The 14,963-nt window shown below is 44.6% G+C and overlaps 1 protein-coding gene across 1 annotated transcript in view; it reads right to left on the bottom strand.

Moving 5' to 3' along the window:
* The window catches only part of mcm6l (MCM6 minichromosome maintenance deficient 6, like), a gene marked incomplete at both ends in the record, with an annotated part of 35,141 nt that extends 21,970 nt beyond the window's left edge, over positions 1-13,171 (bottom strand). Inside the window, 4 exons of the mRNA XM_084327109.1 lie at positions 10,566-10,815; positions 11,452-11,562; positions 12,092-12,238; positions 13,071-13,171. Of these exons, the coding sequence (XP_084183235.1) occupies positions 10,566-10,815; positions 11,452-11,562; positions 12,092-12,238; positions 13,071-13,171 (609 nt within the window). The remainder of the gene's footprint in view (positions 1-10,565; positions 10,816-11,451; positions 11,563-12,091; positions 12,239-13,070) is intronic.
* Positions 13,172-14,963: the final 1,792 nt, after the last annotated feature.

The following is a 14,963-nucleotide window of genomic DNA, read 5'->3' on the forward strand; positions in this document are numbered from 1 at the left end:
GTATTAATCAGTGAATGTGTTAAGCTCCTGTTGTGGCTGATGGTTGTTTAACACAGCAGGAGACGATATTTCCAATTTCAACAGGCAATTTGTTTAATGAAAGAAAGTTTTAACAGCAGAAGCTATGGATCAGCAGACGGTCACCACAGTTGAAGAAAAACATCTAACTCCTCAATCCCTCTGCTTGTCCCATAAATACCTTCTCAGCCCTGCCCCCCCCCATGACAGATAAGATGACGTGACACATTATATCAGATATGACATGACGTACATTAAAATGACACATAGATTTAACATCGAAGAGAGATGCGATTGAGTGAGATGTGTGTATATGTATGTGTGTGAAAGAGAGAAAAGATTAAAGAGAGAAAAGATTAGTGAGATGTGTGTATATGTATGTGTGTGAAAGAGAGAAAAGATTAAAGAGAGAAAAGATTAGTGAGATGTGTGTATATGTATGTGTGTGAAAGAGAGAAAAGATTAAAGAGAAAAGATTAGTGAGATGTGTGTATATGTATGTGTGTGAAAGAGAGAAAAGATTAAAGAGAGAAAAGATTAGTGAGATGTGTGTATATGTATGTGTGTGAAAGAGAGAAAAGATTAAGAGAAAAAGATTAGTGAGATGTGTGTATATGTATGTGTGTGAAAGAGAGAAAAGATTAAGATATGATGTACCAGATTAAAGCACACGATATGATGTACAAGATTAAAAGCACACGACGTGATGTACCGAAATGTCTATCTGCAAAGTTGTTTTAAGAACATCAGCCAGACCGTCTTTCAGTACTGCTTAGTTGACCCATATTAAACTAGTTCAGTTCATATACACATTTTCCCCAACATTCCCCCATTTGGGGCTATCCCTAGTCCCACCCAAATCATATAACCAAGAAAATGTGAACGTCTAACTAAACGAGAAACCATATTTACATAATAAAAGTTTAAATGCCTAATCTAAACAAGAAACCTAATACATTTTAAATGTCTAAATAAACAAGAACGCTTACTTCATTCCCTGGACCCCTAACGGACCAACAAAGGCTGATTACCGTTCTCACAATAAACACAAAACCGCTCAAAACAAGAGTAATAACAAAACATCAAAAAAATACCCCAATTTATAATCCTAACCTGACAGACAAATCCCCCCAACCTCCACCGCTTACCAAATGAGCCACAGTTCCGGCCGGAAACCGCGACTCTCATCAGGGAAAGGAGAAGTTGACCGTCAGAACTAAACATAGAACATCCCTCCCCCAAAAAAATGACATTGTCTCTTCCATAACATTGAGTCCTAGTGTCCATCGCTCAGCCCCCCTTCCATGCCCACGCCATAGTCTCCTCACCGTATTGCCAAAAGTCACATTTTGCCAATACAGCAACCACCACGCCACACCTCCAGTCCCCGTAGAAGCATGTCCCCATGCCTGGACGGGAGGCGCTGGTCCCGACCTCACCACGTGTCCCCCCATCTTCGACGGGAGGTGCCCATCTTGCCCACTGCGTTAGCCCCCCCCTTTGTCCCTTCAGTCCCCAGAACCGATCCCCAGAACACTTCTTCTCAATGCTTCCTCAGGCTCAGGCTTCATTGTATACCGTCTGATAAAGGGTGGTCTAGAACCCTTCTTTAACCTGACCTTCACTGGCTGTGCCGACAATATTAGACCCACATCTGTGTCGTGTTTTGACCACAACCGTTCTGGGGTGCGGGCCAACATGTCCTGTTCCAGCAAAGCATCCGCCTCTGGAATAACGCAAGGGTCTCCTGGTAATCTGATTACTTGCGGTTTTGCCAAAACTGAAAAGGAAATCATTATTTTTATGAAACTCCCATCTGCGCTGTTCCAAATTAGCGGAGACCCACCTTTGAGTCTCGGATTCCTGTATCATTGAACCTAGATGTTCGGATTCGTAACCAGGATTTATTCTCAGAGTGATGTGTGGGGCGGCGTCTCTTAGTCTATGTTGTTCCCGTAGATACTTACTCGTGTTAACCCTCAACGCCGCGCCCTGTCTCCCTACAATTATCGTAGATGAGTTAATCTGCACCTGCTCGGGCTGTCCCTGCAACCATGCCTTGTTCCTAACTAGGTCACTATTCGTCAAATACTGTAGTGTGCAATGTGCCTCCATGTTTGTTTGTCTAGACTGAGGCAGTTGGGTTTTCAGAAATGGCTCCCAGGGGTCACAGACCCTTTGCAGCTCTGCATCTATGTTGCCCAGCCAGAACACAGTGGCCTCTTTCTCCCCTGTCCCTTGTAACATCATTTGGTACACGTCTTGTTCAATTTGAATCCCCTCAGGCGTACATAGGATTTTACAGCCTAGTTTACACATTGCATCTCGTCCCAAGAGATTGCGCTGGGTGCTGTCCGAAATTAATACAGGTATTGTTATGGTCTTGTTGTTATACGTCAGAGATTGGATCTGATGTGGGTATTAATTGTGTTTTTCCCGAGAATCCGACCGTCCGAACATACTGTCCAGACTGGGTTAAGTGAGCGGCGTATTTTTGCTTTATGCAGGAAAAACCTGCTCCAGTGTCTGCCATCATCTCTGTTAATTTGCCCTCCACTAGGACCTGCAGAATAGGTTCTTGCTCAGCTCCCTTGGAAACCACAATCATTTGATTTCCCCCCGTCGCATTCTCTGGGCACCCCTAGTGATTACCCCCCTGGTTTCGGGGCCCTCCTGTCTCCCCCTGGTTGTGGGGCCCTTGTGACTCCCCCTGGCGCACGGGTCTTCCATACTCCGAGCCGGGACGGTATGGTTGCCCACATCTCATTTCCCTGTGTCCCTGCATGCCGCAGTTCCAACAGTGGAAACGGGGAAACTGTTGTTCGTTCCCTGTTCCCTGTGTAAACCGTGGGCCTGATTGCCCATTCCCTGCCTGCCGCCTGGACGCCTGGTTCTGTGAACTATAGCCATAGCTTCTCACTACCCGAGGTGCAGGCGGGGGTCCCTGGTCCTGCATGGGTGGAGAGGTAGCAGATGACACCATTACTGCCTGCAGCCTCCTTTGGGGCTGCAGTTGTTGCTGAGTTAACTTCCTTGCGTCATTTCTATCCTGATCCCTGACTTTCTGCTCCTGAGCTCTTTGCTTCTCCACACTATGTGTTACATGTGCACAGAACAAAGGATAAGTCATGTCCATTAACCCCACCACGTCTTCCAGTCTATTCTTAACCACCTCTGGAAGCCCTCTCATCACACTTTCTCTAAACATCGCTCTCTGCAACGGGTCAATTTCTGGGTTGTGTCCTAGCTCACCTCTCCACTCCTTCAGTACTTTGTTCACATAGGCGCCAGGCCCTTCCGTCTCCATTATGGGGTTGCCTGCCAGTTTTGCCGGATTAATACGTGATGGATATTGATTCCTGAGTTTGTACCACAACGCCGCTCTATGCGCGTTGAATATGTCTCCATCATGGGCCTGCGTGTCGCATGCCACTCGCATCGATGTATCACCCATGATGTCCCGGCAGGCACCAACTCCTAGCAAACGCGTCAACAGGGATTTGACGTCACCCACTGCTAGCAGAAAAGATGACGTATTTTCCTCAAACTGCGTGATCCACCTGGAGGCTCCTTCTGAAAGGTCCGGTAGTCTTACTATTAAACCATCGATGTCTAGAGGTGACCATGGCATGTGAAAGATATCGTTCCCCTTTATTAGCAGGGGAAACTGGCCTGTGCTTGTCACACTTCCCACGAATGTAGGGGCGAAAGTCAGGGTTCCTGTAATGTTTCCTTTCTCCTGTCCTGGTTTCGTGTCATTCTCATCTTCCTCCTCAGTCAACAGTTTAGTGTGGCCACACGCTCCGTGTTTCTCTGATGTCTGCTGCGCCACATTTTGACGGGGCTCTTCCTCCATCTTCCTCCCGACTCCCTCCCTCTGCCTGCCCAGGTTCTCTACCTCCTCTTCCTCTGCATTATACAACTTCCGACGTACTGTCTCGCCATATGCCGCCAGGTCTTTCGGATAGAGATCCTGCGGGGTCAGTTTGGGGGGGGTATCTCGCCTAAGGGAGGTCTTTGATCTAGCGGAGGTTTCTGACCTAGCCGGGGTCCCTAATTCCGTCTCCTCATATTCTCCTCTTATTGTCACAGTGCCCACCGGCAATTGCGTGATATAAGGTGGGGGTGTTGGTTTCCCTATATCCGTCTCTCTCTGATTTAGCGCTAAAGCTTCCTGCCTGTATGCTTTCCCCTTCTGGGCGTAGAGCTTCATTACCCCCAACTCTTCTGTCCTCTTTTTCAACCTCTTTTTGCTGTTGTCGCCTGGCTTGTGGTTACGAATCATTACATTCATCTCTTCGCATCGGTCGAGATCAAAAGTACCTCCGGAAGGCCATTTTGTGTCCCCGGCCTTTGTACGCCTCTGCCAACGGACACCTACCTTGAGAATTATATTTTTTAGGAGCGGGTTCCGGTCTAACAGTATGTCTTCTGCTGTATGCATCGTTGTTTAGTGTGTGTGTGTGTTTATTGTGTTGTGTGTGTGTGTGTGTGGTTGTACTACAGCCAGGACACGGTTAACCTGGTTCTACTACTCTACAGCAATGCTACAGCCAGGACACAGTTAACCTGGTTCTACAATGCTACTACAGCCAGGACACAGTTAACCTGGTTCTACTACTACAGCCAGGACACAGTTAACCTGGTTCTACTACTACAGCCAGGACAGTTAACCTGGTTCTACTACAGCAATGCTACAGCCAGGACACAGTTAACCTGGTTCTACAATGCTACTACAGCCAGGACACAGTTAACCTGGTTCTACTACTACAGCCAGGACACAGTTAACCTGGTTCTACTACTACTACTACAGCAATGCTACAGCCAGGACACAGTTAACCTGGTTCTACAATGCTACTACAGCCAGGACACAGTTAACCTGGTTCTACTACTACAGCCAGGACACAGTTAACCTGGTTCTACTACAGCCAGGACACAGTTAACCTGGTTTCCAATGCGGTGTGTGTGTCTGTGTGTGACTGTGTGTGTGTGCGTCTGTTTGTGTCTGTGTGTGACTGTGTGTGTGTGTGTGTGACTGTGTGTGTGTGTGTGTGTGTGTGTATGTGTGTGTGTGTATGTGTGTGTGTGTGTATGTGTGTATGTCGGTGTGTGTGTGTGTGTCTGTGTGTGTGTGTGTGTGTGTGCGTCTGTTTGTGACTGTGTGTGTGTGTGTGTGACTGTGTGTGTGTGCTGTGTATGTGTCGGTGTGTGTGTGTGTGTGTGTGTGTCTGTGTGTGTGTGTGTGTGTGGTGAGTGTGTGTGTATGTCTGTAATCAGCAGGTTTAACTCCACCCGCCTGCCTCACAACCCGCTGTCTACCGGGACACAGGAATGTGTGTGTGTGTGTGTGTGTGTCGGTGTGTGTGTGTGTGTGTCTGTTTGTGTGTGTCTGTGTGTGGTGAGTGTGTGTGTGTCTGTGTGTGTCTGTGTGTCTTTGCACAGACGTGTGTGTATTGTATGTGTGTATTGTATGTGTGTACACAGGAATGTGTGTGTGTGTGTGTGTGTGTCGGTGTGTGTGTCTGTGTCTGTGTGTGGTGAGTGTGTGTGTGTCTGTGTGTGTCTGTGTGCTTTGCACAGACGTGTGTGTGTATTGTATGTGTGTATTGTATGTGTGTACACAGGAATGTGTGTGTGTGTGTGTATGAGAGGGCCGGAACCTAAAAACCAACCATGACCAGCCAACCACAGTTATAACAAGGAAGTGGGGAATGGGGAGAGTGTTGTAAAGGGTCAGAGAGAAGTTTGACCAGAGAGAAAAGTTTGACCAGAGGTCGAAAACATGCAATTAAAAATTGATTAGTGGCGCATTTATAGCCTGTTAAAAGAGGATTCGCCCTAGTGTCAACACCTCACCACTCGTGTTCATTTTCTAGTCGTCCATCCCCGAAAACCAGTCACACAGCCAGCTCACTTTTTCCTCCCGCAGAATCTCTGACGGATATTATAATAAAAAGCACAACGCTTACCTTTTTTGTCGACAACCGCCAGAATGTCTACGGGAGATTCCAGGAACTGGCCGTATGAAAGGCCCGGTGGAGCGATCTACAGGTCAAGGGTCACCAAATGTTGTGGCTGATGGTTGTTTAACACAGCAGGAGACGATATTTCCAATTTCAACAGGCAATTTGTTTAATGAAAGAAAGTTTTAACAGCAGAAGCTATGGATCAGCAGACGGTCACCACAGTTGAAGAAAAACACTCTAACTCCTCAATCCCTCTGCTTGTCCCATAAATACCTTCTCAGCCCTGCCCCCCCCATGACAGATAAGATGACGTGACACATTATATCAGATATGACATGACGTACATTAAAATGACACATAGATTTAACATCGAAGAGAGATGCGATTGAGTGAGATGTGTGTATATGTATGTGTGTGAAAGAGAGAAAAGATTAAAGAGAGAAAAGATTAGTGAGATGTGTGTATATGTATGTGTGTGAAAGAGAGAAAAGATTAAAGAGAGAAAAGATTAGTGAGATGTGTGTATATGTATGTGTGTGAAAGAGAGAAAAGATTAAAGAGAGAAAAGATTAGTGAGATGTGTGTATATGTATGTGTGTGAAAGAGAGAAAAGATTAAAGAGAGAAAAGATTAGTGAGATGTGTGTATATGTATGTGTGTGAAAGAGAGAAAAGATTAAAGAGAGAAAAAGATTAGTGAGATGTGTGTATATGTATGTGTGTGAAAGAGAGAAAAGATTAAGATATGATGTACCAGATTAAAGCACACGATATGATGTACAAGATTAAAAGCACACGACGTGATGTACCGAAATGTCTATCTGCAAAGTTGTTTTAAGAACATCAGCCAGACCGTCTTTCAGTACTGCTTAGTTGACCCATATTAAACTAGTTCAGTTCATATACACATTTTCCCCAACACTCCCAAGATGGACTAGTGCAAGCTATATGTTTGACAAAAAATGTCCCCACCTTCCATGCTCTGCTGAGGAACTTGATGTTTAAATTAAGACTATTAACACTTTGACTGCCACGCTATTCGGTTATCATTACCATCATAGCGAAGCTGTGTGTGTGTTCTGTATTATAGCTGTAGAGACACGGTGTGGCTCATTTTGACAAACATTACTTGTAGTCCAGCATGGGAATAATAGTTTGTTTCCACACGCTGTAGTTTACACACTACACATCGCGCATTTCCAAGATAAGTCTTGTTTCATAGATCGCGAGATAAAATGCATTATGTGCAATAAGCCGAAACGGTTCTGGCTGATCCCCTGAAAACTCCCAAATCAAAAGTTATATGACATGTATCATCACAAAATCATCAAGGGGGGGGGGGGTGGGGGGTCGTTTTAACTCAAAACTATGATCGTGTTTGCAGAGCATGTTTTTTGTCCGGTGAAACACAGAACTGTGATCGTTAGAAAAACACGTTTCAGATTCGGTAAAATAGACATAGAATGTACCTTACCGTAGCCAAGTATTCCAAGAAGAATAATTCCAAGTGATCGCATCGCCGTCACGATTACCAGTGTATACGTCTATACACGTTTCAATGGTCAAATACGCTTAGGCGATGGAATTTTCTAGGCGATCAATGTGAATCAAAGAAACAGACTAAGAAACGACGTAAACTCCATGATCAAAACTGCAAAAAAGAATTTCATCAATGACAAAACTGAGGAAAACAAAAACAAACCACGTGAACTTTGGAAATTACTCAATAATCAACTAGGATGCAGTAAAAAACTTAAAACCAGATTCTCAAACATAAACATAAAAACGGACAACACGCTCATCACAGACAAGCTGGATGTAGCCAATTACTTAAACATTTTCTTCACAAACATAGCCACAACACTGGTAAACAAACTACCCTCCCACTCAGGGCTTTATGGGGTAGAACACATAGTAGCTTACTACAAAAACCTAGGGGTCCGCAAGGACGACTTCAAGCTGGAAATGGTAACAACAGATGAGGTACTCAATAAACTGAGCGCCCTCCAACCTAACAAGGCCACTGGCCATGACAACATCCCCTCCAAATTCCTCAGAGACTCAGCAGCCGCCATCACCCCAATCATCACACACATAATAAACCTCTCCATAAAACAGGGACACGTCCCCAAGGACTTCAAAATTGCGAGGGTGACCCCTCTGCACAAAAAGGGCAGCAAATTAGACCCAGGCAACTACCGCCCTGTTTCTATTCTCACCTCCATCTCGAAAGTCATGGAAAAAATAGTCTACGAACAGGTCGAAAAGTACCTAGCGGAAAAAAATCTAATCTACAAATTCCAATCTGGCTTCAGAACATCCCACTCCACTGACACATGCCTTCTCTATTTGAATGACCACATCAAACAAGAGGTGGACGCAGGCAAATACTGCGGCATGGTCATGCTGGACCTACAAAAGGCCTTTGACACGGTCAATCACTCCATTCTGATTGACAAGCTAAAAGCAATTGGTTTTGATAGTCTATCAGTGAGCTGGATGCAATCCTACCTTGAGGGGAGGGAACAGATGGTGGAGGTAAACGGTACCCTATCCCCTCCTCTCACAGTGAGCTGTGGTGTTCCACAAGGAAGCATACTAGGACCGCTACTGTTCCTAATTTATGCAAATGACATGTCGTCAGCTTGTGACTGCAACTTGTTCCTGTTTGCGGACGACTCAGCCCTGCTGGTCTCTGACAAGAACAAGTTACAGGTTGAAAAAACCCTCAGCTCGGAACTAGGCAGAATCTGCATATGGCTCGCTGATAACAAACTATCATTACACATGGGCAAAACAGAGTCCATTCTCTTCGGTTCAAATAACAAACTCAGCAAGACCGACGGCTTCTCAGTTACAGTGGGTGACAATATTGTCACAAGGAAAGATGAAATTACCTACCTGGGTTCCATCCTAGAGGCTAATCTCTCCTGTGACAAAATGGCATCCAATGTAATAAAAAAAGTCAACCAACGAACTCGATTCTTGTACCGGATCTCCTCTCTGGTAAACAAGAATACCCTGAAGACTCTGGCAGGAGCACTCATTCAGGGGTACTACGACTATGCTTGCACCTCATGGTACCAAAGCACCTCAAAGGCGCTAAAAACAAAATTACAAACATCTCAAAACAAACTGGTCAGACTACTGCTTGACCTTACTCCTAGAACCCACCTCACCCCTGCCCACTTTGACAACCTAGGATGGCTTAGAGTAGATGACAGAGTACAGCAACTTGCAATGGGCCTGGTCTACAAGATACACTACACGACCAAGGTACCCATGTACATGGCAAAATACTTCCCAAAGGTCAGTGAATACCACGATCACAACACCAGAGGGAGCTCCACAAATCATGTTAAACCCAGATTCGGCTCAAATAAGGGACTAAACACGTTTCGCAATTATGCCACATCAATGTGGAACGCCCTACCCAAAGCTGTAAAGGAATGTGGATCACTACCCACTTTCAAAACCTCTCTCAAGAGACACCTACGGGAGACTGCAATTCAACACTGGCCCCTGTAAATATCCTAACTCCAATGTACAGTCATTTACCTAGTATGGTTTTGTCAATAGTCCAATGTACAATTTTGTTTGTTTGTACAGAGTCTCCCCCCCCTCAATGTACAGTTTTGCTTGTTTATACAGTGTGCCCCCCCCCCCCCCCCAACCACCTCCAATGTAAATTACCCAGTATGGTTGTCCATATCCCAGTGTACCCAACCCCCCCCACCCAACCTCCTCCAATGTACAGTTTCTACGTCAAATGTATATACTCCCTTTTCTTGACTCCTTCTGTATCACAAACAGTACTGTATTTGCAAATCTGGTATGTCATAAATGTATAGATGTAGCAGTACTGACTATCTGTATGTCATGTATGTCATATATGTCCTGATGAATTGAAAATGGGGGACCCTGGTGTAAACAAGACGAAAGTCTCTCTCTGGTCTGCATCCCCTTAACAATTGTGTGTATTGAGCTGTACTGTATCCATTCTGCAATCTGTTAATAAAGTTTTCAATCAATCAATCAATCTATGTCCCAGCAGGAGGAGTGGCCACTGCACTGGCCAAGCAGAAATTAAAGTTAGTGTGATTCAACCCAAGCCATCGCAGTTCAGACACGGACGATACCACCACCTGGTGATAGTCAATCGGCATTGCAGTTCTAATGTGTGGGGATGGTCGAAAATTATGCAGATCGCTCTGGGCAAGTCTGTAGAGCGGGGATCAAAGGATCCAAAAAAGACTTTTTACGTTTTTGACACTCAACCGTAGTCCGCCAAACACGTCTTTGGCTCAGAAAGTGTTAACCCTTTCACTGCCACACGACAAAGGGTTAAGTGTAAAATAAATTATGGATAATGGGTGCCATTACTGATGTCAAACAAAGCGATACAAGGTACTCCTCTGGTTTGTGGAAACATTGGAATCTATGTCTTTATGTAATTCAATCTACGTTGTTGTCCTTGTATTGTTTATGTGTAATATGGACCTTGAATCTGGAATAAAGTCTTCATCATCATCATCCTCATAGACCACACACACACACACACACACTCACTCACTCCTCTGACCTTCTGAAAGTCGACAAAGCGGGACTTGTTGGGGTCCAACATGAACCTCACGCGGTTGGCACAGACAGGGTTTTTACAGATGTTGGGCAGGGTGTATTTAAACTGCTGCACAACATCCTTGATGACAGACTGACAGTCCAGACACAGGAAGGTCCCGCTGACCAGCTCTGGGTGGACCGGGTGGGTCCGGACCACCTGGCCACTGATACGGAGCAGGGTGCCGACCCGAGCTGTGGACAGCTCTCTGATCCTATAGAGCAAAGAGTGTGGTTACATGATGTGCGCTATTCTGGTTTTCACCCATACTTGGAAAGCTATAATAAACAGGTTGGAATTGGAATGGTTTTAAGTTATATTACAACAGAGATAAGATATTATGCTATTTATCCAACAATGTGTTGTGAAATACTTTGCTACTAATACAGACAATGAAGTCAACTGGGTGGTGGACCGCTCTGACGTCCTGGGGACCCGTGAGGCCTGCATTATTATCCCAGTGGTAACATTTAAAAGTTGGTTAATTATGAATTCTTGTCAAAATGATCACAGTAAGGTCAATCATCACCAATATACTATATACTTCATTTAGTTTTATTCTCTCACAAAATATCCTATTTTCATGCATCTTACATTTGACACTACTTACTGTAATCCTTACGTATCCGTCATTGTAAATAATTTGTTCTTAATTTACATGCCTGGTTAAATAAAGGTTAAATAAAATACAAAATAAATTATCCTTACTTACTCTAATTCACAAATAAAAGGGTGGGTAAACCGGAATTGCAATTTGAAGCATAAATCAGTAGTTAGTGAAAGAAGATAAATTGTGAGCGCTTAATAAAATGTAATAAAAAGGAATGAAATGGGGGGGGGGGGGGGTTACTTTTGTCTGCTAGAGAATTCTGAGAAGGCCACGTAGAACTCTTTGGTTGGAGGGATTGTGCCATGGTCTCTGGCAAAGTGACGGACTGCCCGGCAAAGGTAGGGATAGACTCTAGAGAGACAGACAGACAATCAGTTAGGTTAGAAACACAAAGGGACAGGCAGGACATACTGGACTAGCCTACGTACTACAGACTGGTAAAGCCATCTTGTCTTTCAAAAAGAAGAGTAAGCAAGTGGACAAGCTTCAACTGGCTCCGAGGACTAAGGGTGTAACGTACATCAATATATATGGCTATTCTATTGGATATACACATCATAGGCAACATTCCAGTTAAATAGATATGTCAATATATCAATCAGAAACCAAATAGCCTACTTTCTTTTTAAAGGCCACAGTTCCACAGTGCTTTAGGTTTTTCAAGCTTAAGCAGAGCTTACCTCAGCGCCTCATTTTGGTTGTAGCCTAGATGCATGACTTGACAGAAATGTTGTAACTCGATTGTAGCTGGATTGCAATATGTAGCAAAAGCCTCGGGTTTGTTTACATTAATTGAACCTCAAGGATTCAGACATGTGAAATAGGCTACTGGTTCTTTTGGATTGTGATCGTTCGCTTCTAGCTAAATTCATTCCATTACCTGTAGTATTCCTCTTGGATGGTGGTGGCTAGTTGCTGGTTGAAATGCTCTATGTTGGTGAAGCTCACGGTCAACGTGTTCCTCTCGGGTCGTATCAGCTCCTCGGCATCCTGGAGATACAGCAGCTCACCAGTCGTGCTCTGGAACCTGCACGCCAACACAAACAATCGGTCTCTCCGTGCGTAGAATGTGCGAAATCGTAAATGCAATGGCCCAGCTAGCTCTAAATCGGGGAAATGTCAAATGTGTATCTAATATTATGGCTTAAAAAGCTCACCTTTGGTTTACTGTTCTAATTTAATCTTTCAAGTCTGGTCACGAGCTAGCAGCCCCTTTCGTGACTGTGATGCACGGAGTGAATCCACAGTCACTTGCTCCTCAATAGGAAACCAACGTATGTTGACCATGAAGGACTGGTTCTGCCCTAACCGTTCGTTATACAAGTATCACAGAGACATGTCAAAGGTACTCACAGTTGCACGAGGGTTTCGGACAGAAATACGGGATGGTTTGAAAGCTCGGCGTTGCTAATAAACATTTTAAATATATTTTATAAACTGGTCAACACTGCTCAAAACGGCATTGTTTCCGACGTTGGCTGCCTGTGTGATCACAGCGCATGCGCATCATGCACCCAACGCCGGAAATAATGCAGTGTTGAGCAGTTTATAAAATATATTTAAAAAGTGTATTAGCAACGCCGAGCTTTCAAACAATCCCATATTTTTGTGCGAAACCCTCGTGCAACTGTGAGTACCGTTGCAATTTCTCTGTGATAGTTGTATAACGAACGGTTCGGTTAGAACCAGTCCTTCATGGTCAACATACGTTGGTTTCCTATTGAGGAGCAAGTGACTGTGGATTCACTTCGTGCATCAGTCACGAAAGGGGCTAGTCACGAGCTTGCCGCGCCATGTGATTTATTTCTAATGATCTAACAATACTTATTTTCAACCAAGAGAGATGGATTAACACTTACTCTTCCAGGAAATTCAAAAATAATTTTTGACACTTCTCCGAGAGATCATCCTTCAGTTGGACTCCCGCGTGCCCGTCAGCGGCTACAGCTGCAGGCTCCATTCTGAGACAGAGGCTGGAGGAGGAAACCAACTTGCACAGGTGAGCTCTGCCCTCTAGTCATTGATGCGTGACTCCGCCCATGACGCGTAAAGCCTCACGCAGATTGATTGATTGATTGAACATTTTATTAACAGATTGCAGAATGGGTACAGTACAGCTGCTCAACACACACAATTGTTAAGGGGTTGAATCATGCAGACCATAAATACTTTCGTCTTGTTTACATCAGGGTCCCCCATTTTCAATTCATCATAACATATGACATACATGACAGACAGTTGCTACATCTATACATTTATGACATACCAGATTTGCAAATACAGTACTGTTTTTTATACAAAAAGAGTCTAAAAAAGAGAGTATACATTTGACGTAGAAACTGTACATTGGAGGAGGTTGGGTAGGTTGGGTGGGGGGGGCTTTGTAGACATCTTTATTTACAGAAAATGGTTGAAGCTAACATTTCTCTTAAGGCTTTGCTCGTTTGTTTTTATTTCTTCATGTTTTTCTGTCATTTATATAATCATGCTTAGATTATAGACAATATAAATGAGAGTTTGGGATCCTTTTCCTAGGGATTCTGACTGCATTTCAAGAATTCATTTAATGCCACTTCTGTGTCTGTCCCATGTGAGACGAATGACAATGAAGGGACAATTTCACACTCTGGCCCCCCAATGGATTTGATTTGAACCCGCAAGTAATTTTTGCATGATCTTTTCACATTTCCCCAGGGTAAAACGAGGGAAGGAGAGATCTTTTTTTTTTCCAATAACATCACACTTTTTTGGCAACTAAGCTGGCTATTATCAGGGCAGCTGGAAAAAGGCCTCAGAATGCAGCCTGCCTAACAAGGTAAACTACAGTGCTCTTTGCTTCGGAAAGCCCCATCGGTCCCACCCTCTTGGACTGGTCCCATTTTTTTTAACTACCTAATTTAATTGTCAAACGTTTAAATGTGGTTTATTGTTAACCCTTTATTACACCTATCCTGAACCAAAACCTGAAAAAGACTGTTGTTAGCTTTATAACAACATACTAGCTGATAGTATCGTCCCCACAAAGAAGGCGAGGGTCTTCCCGAACCAGAAACCGTGGGTGGACAGTACTATTAGAGCAGCCCTGAAAACTCGCACCACTGCCTACAACCTGGGCAGAGAGACAGGAAACATGGAAGAGTACAAGACAACAGTCTACACTCTGCGCAAGGCTGTTAAACTTGCGAAAAAGACATATGCTGACAAGATGGAGGCACAAATGGTACAGAATGACACAAGAGGCTTATGGCGGGGACTGAGGACGATAACAGACTACAAAGTCAGCGCCCCCTCAATGGGGAGCGACGACGCCTCTCTCGCGGACCAGCTCAACACCTTCTACGCGCGGTTTGGTGCAAACAGTGGCGCCACTAGCTCAACGGCTAGTGACATCACTGGCGCGCCAGCTGTTGAGGGGGGGGGGGGGGGGCATCTGCGGGGACGCTCTCTCATTGACGGTACACAGTGTGAGAAGAGCATTTATGCAGGTGAACACCAGAAAGGCTGCTGGCCCAGATGGAATAACAGGATGCATACTTAAGTCCTGTGCTAACCAGCTAGCCCCTGTGTTCACCACCATATTTAATCGATCCCTGGCGGAGTCAGTGGTCCCTGCCTGCTTCAAGATGTCTACCATTATCCCGGTACCAAAGAAACCCTCCCCAACAGGTCTCAATGACTACAGACCGGTGGCACTCACCTCTGTGACCATGAAATGTTTTGAGAGGCTGGTCAAGGATCACATTTGTGCCTCC

This window comes from Notolepis coatsorum (assembly GCF_963971535.1).
Source record: "Notolepis coatsorum genome assembly, chromosome: 13".
Taxonomy (NCBI): Eukaryota; Metazoa; Chordata; class Actinopteri; order Aulopiformes; family Paralepididae; genus Notolepis; species Notolepis coatsorum.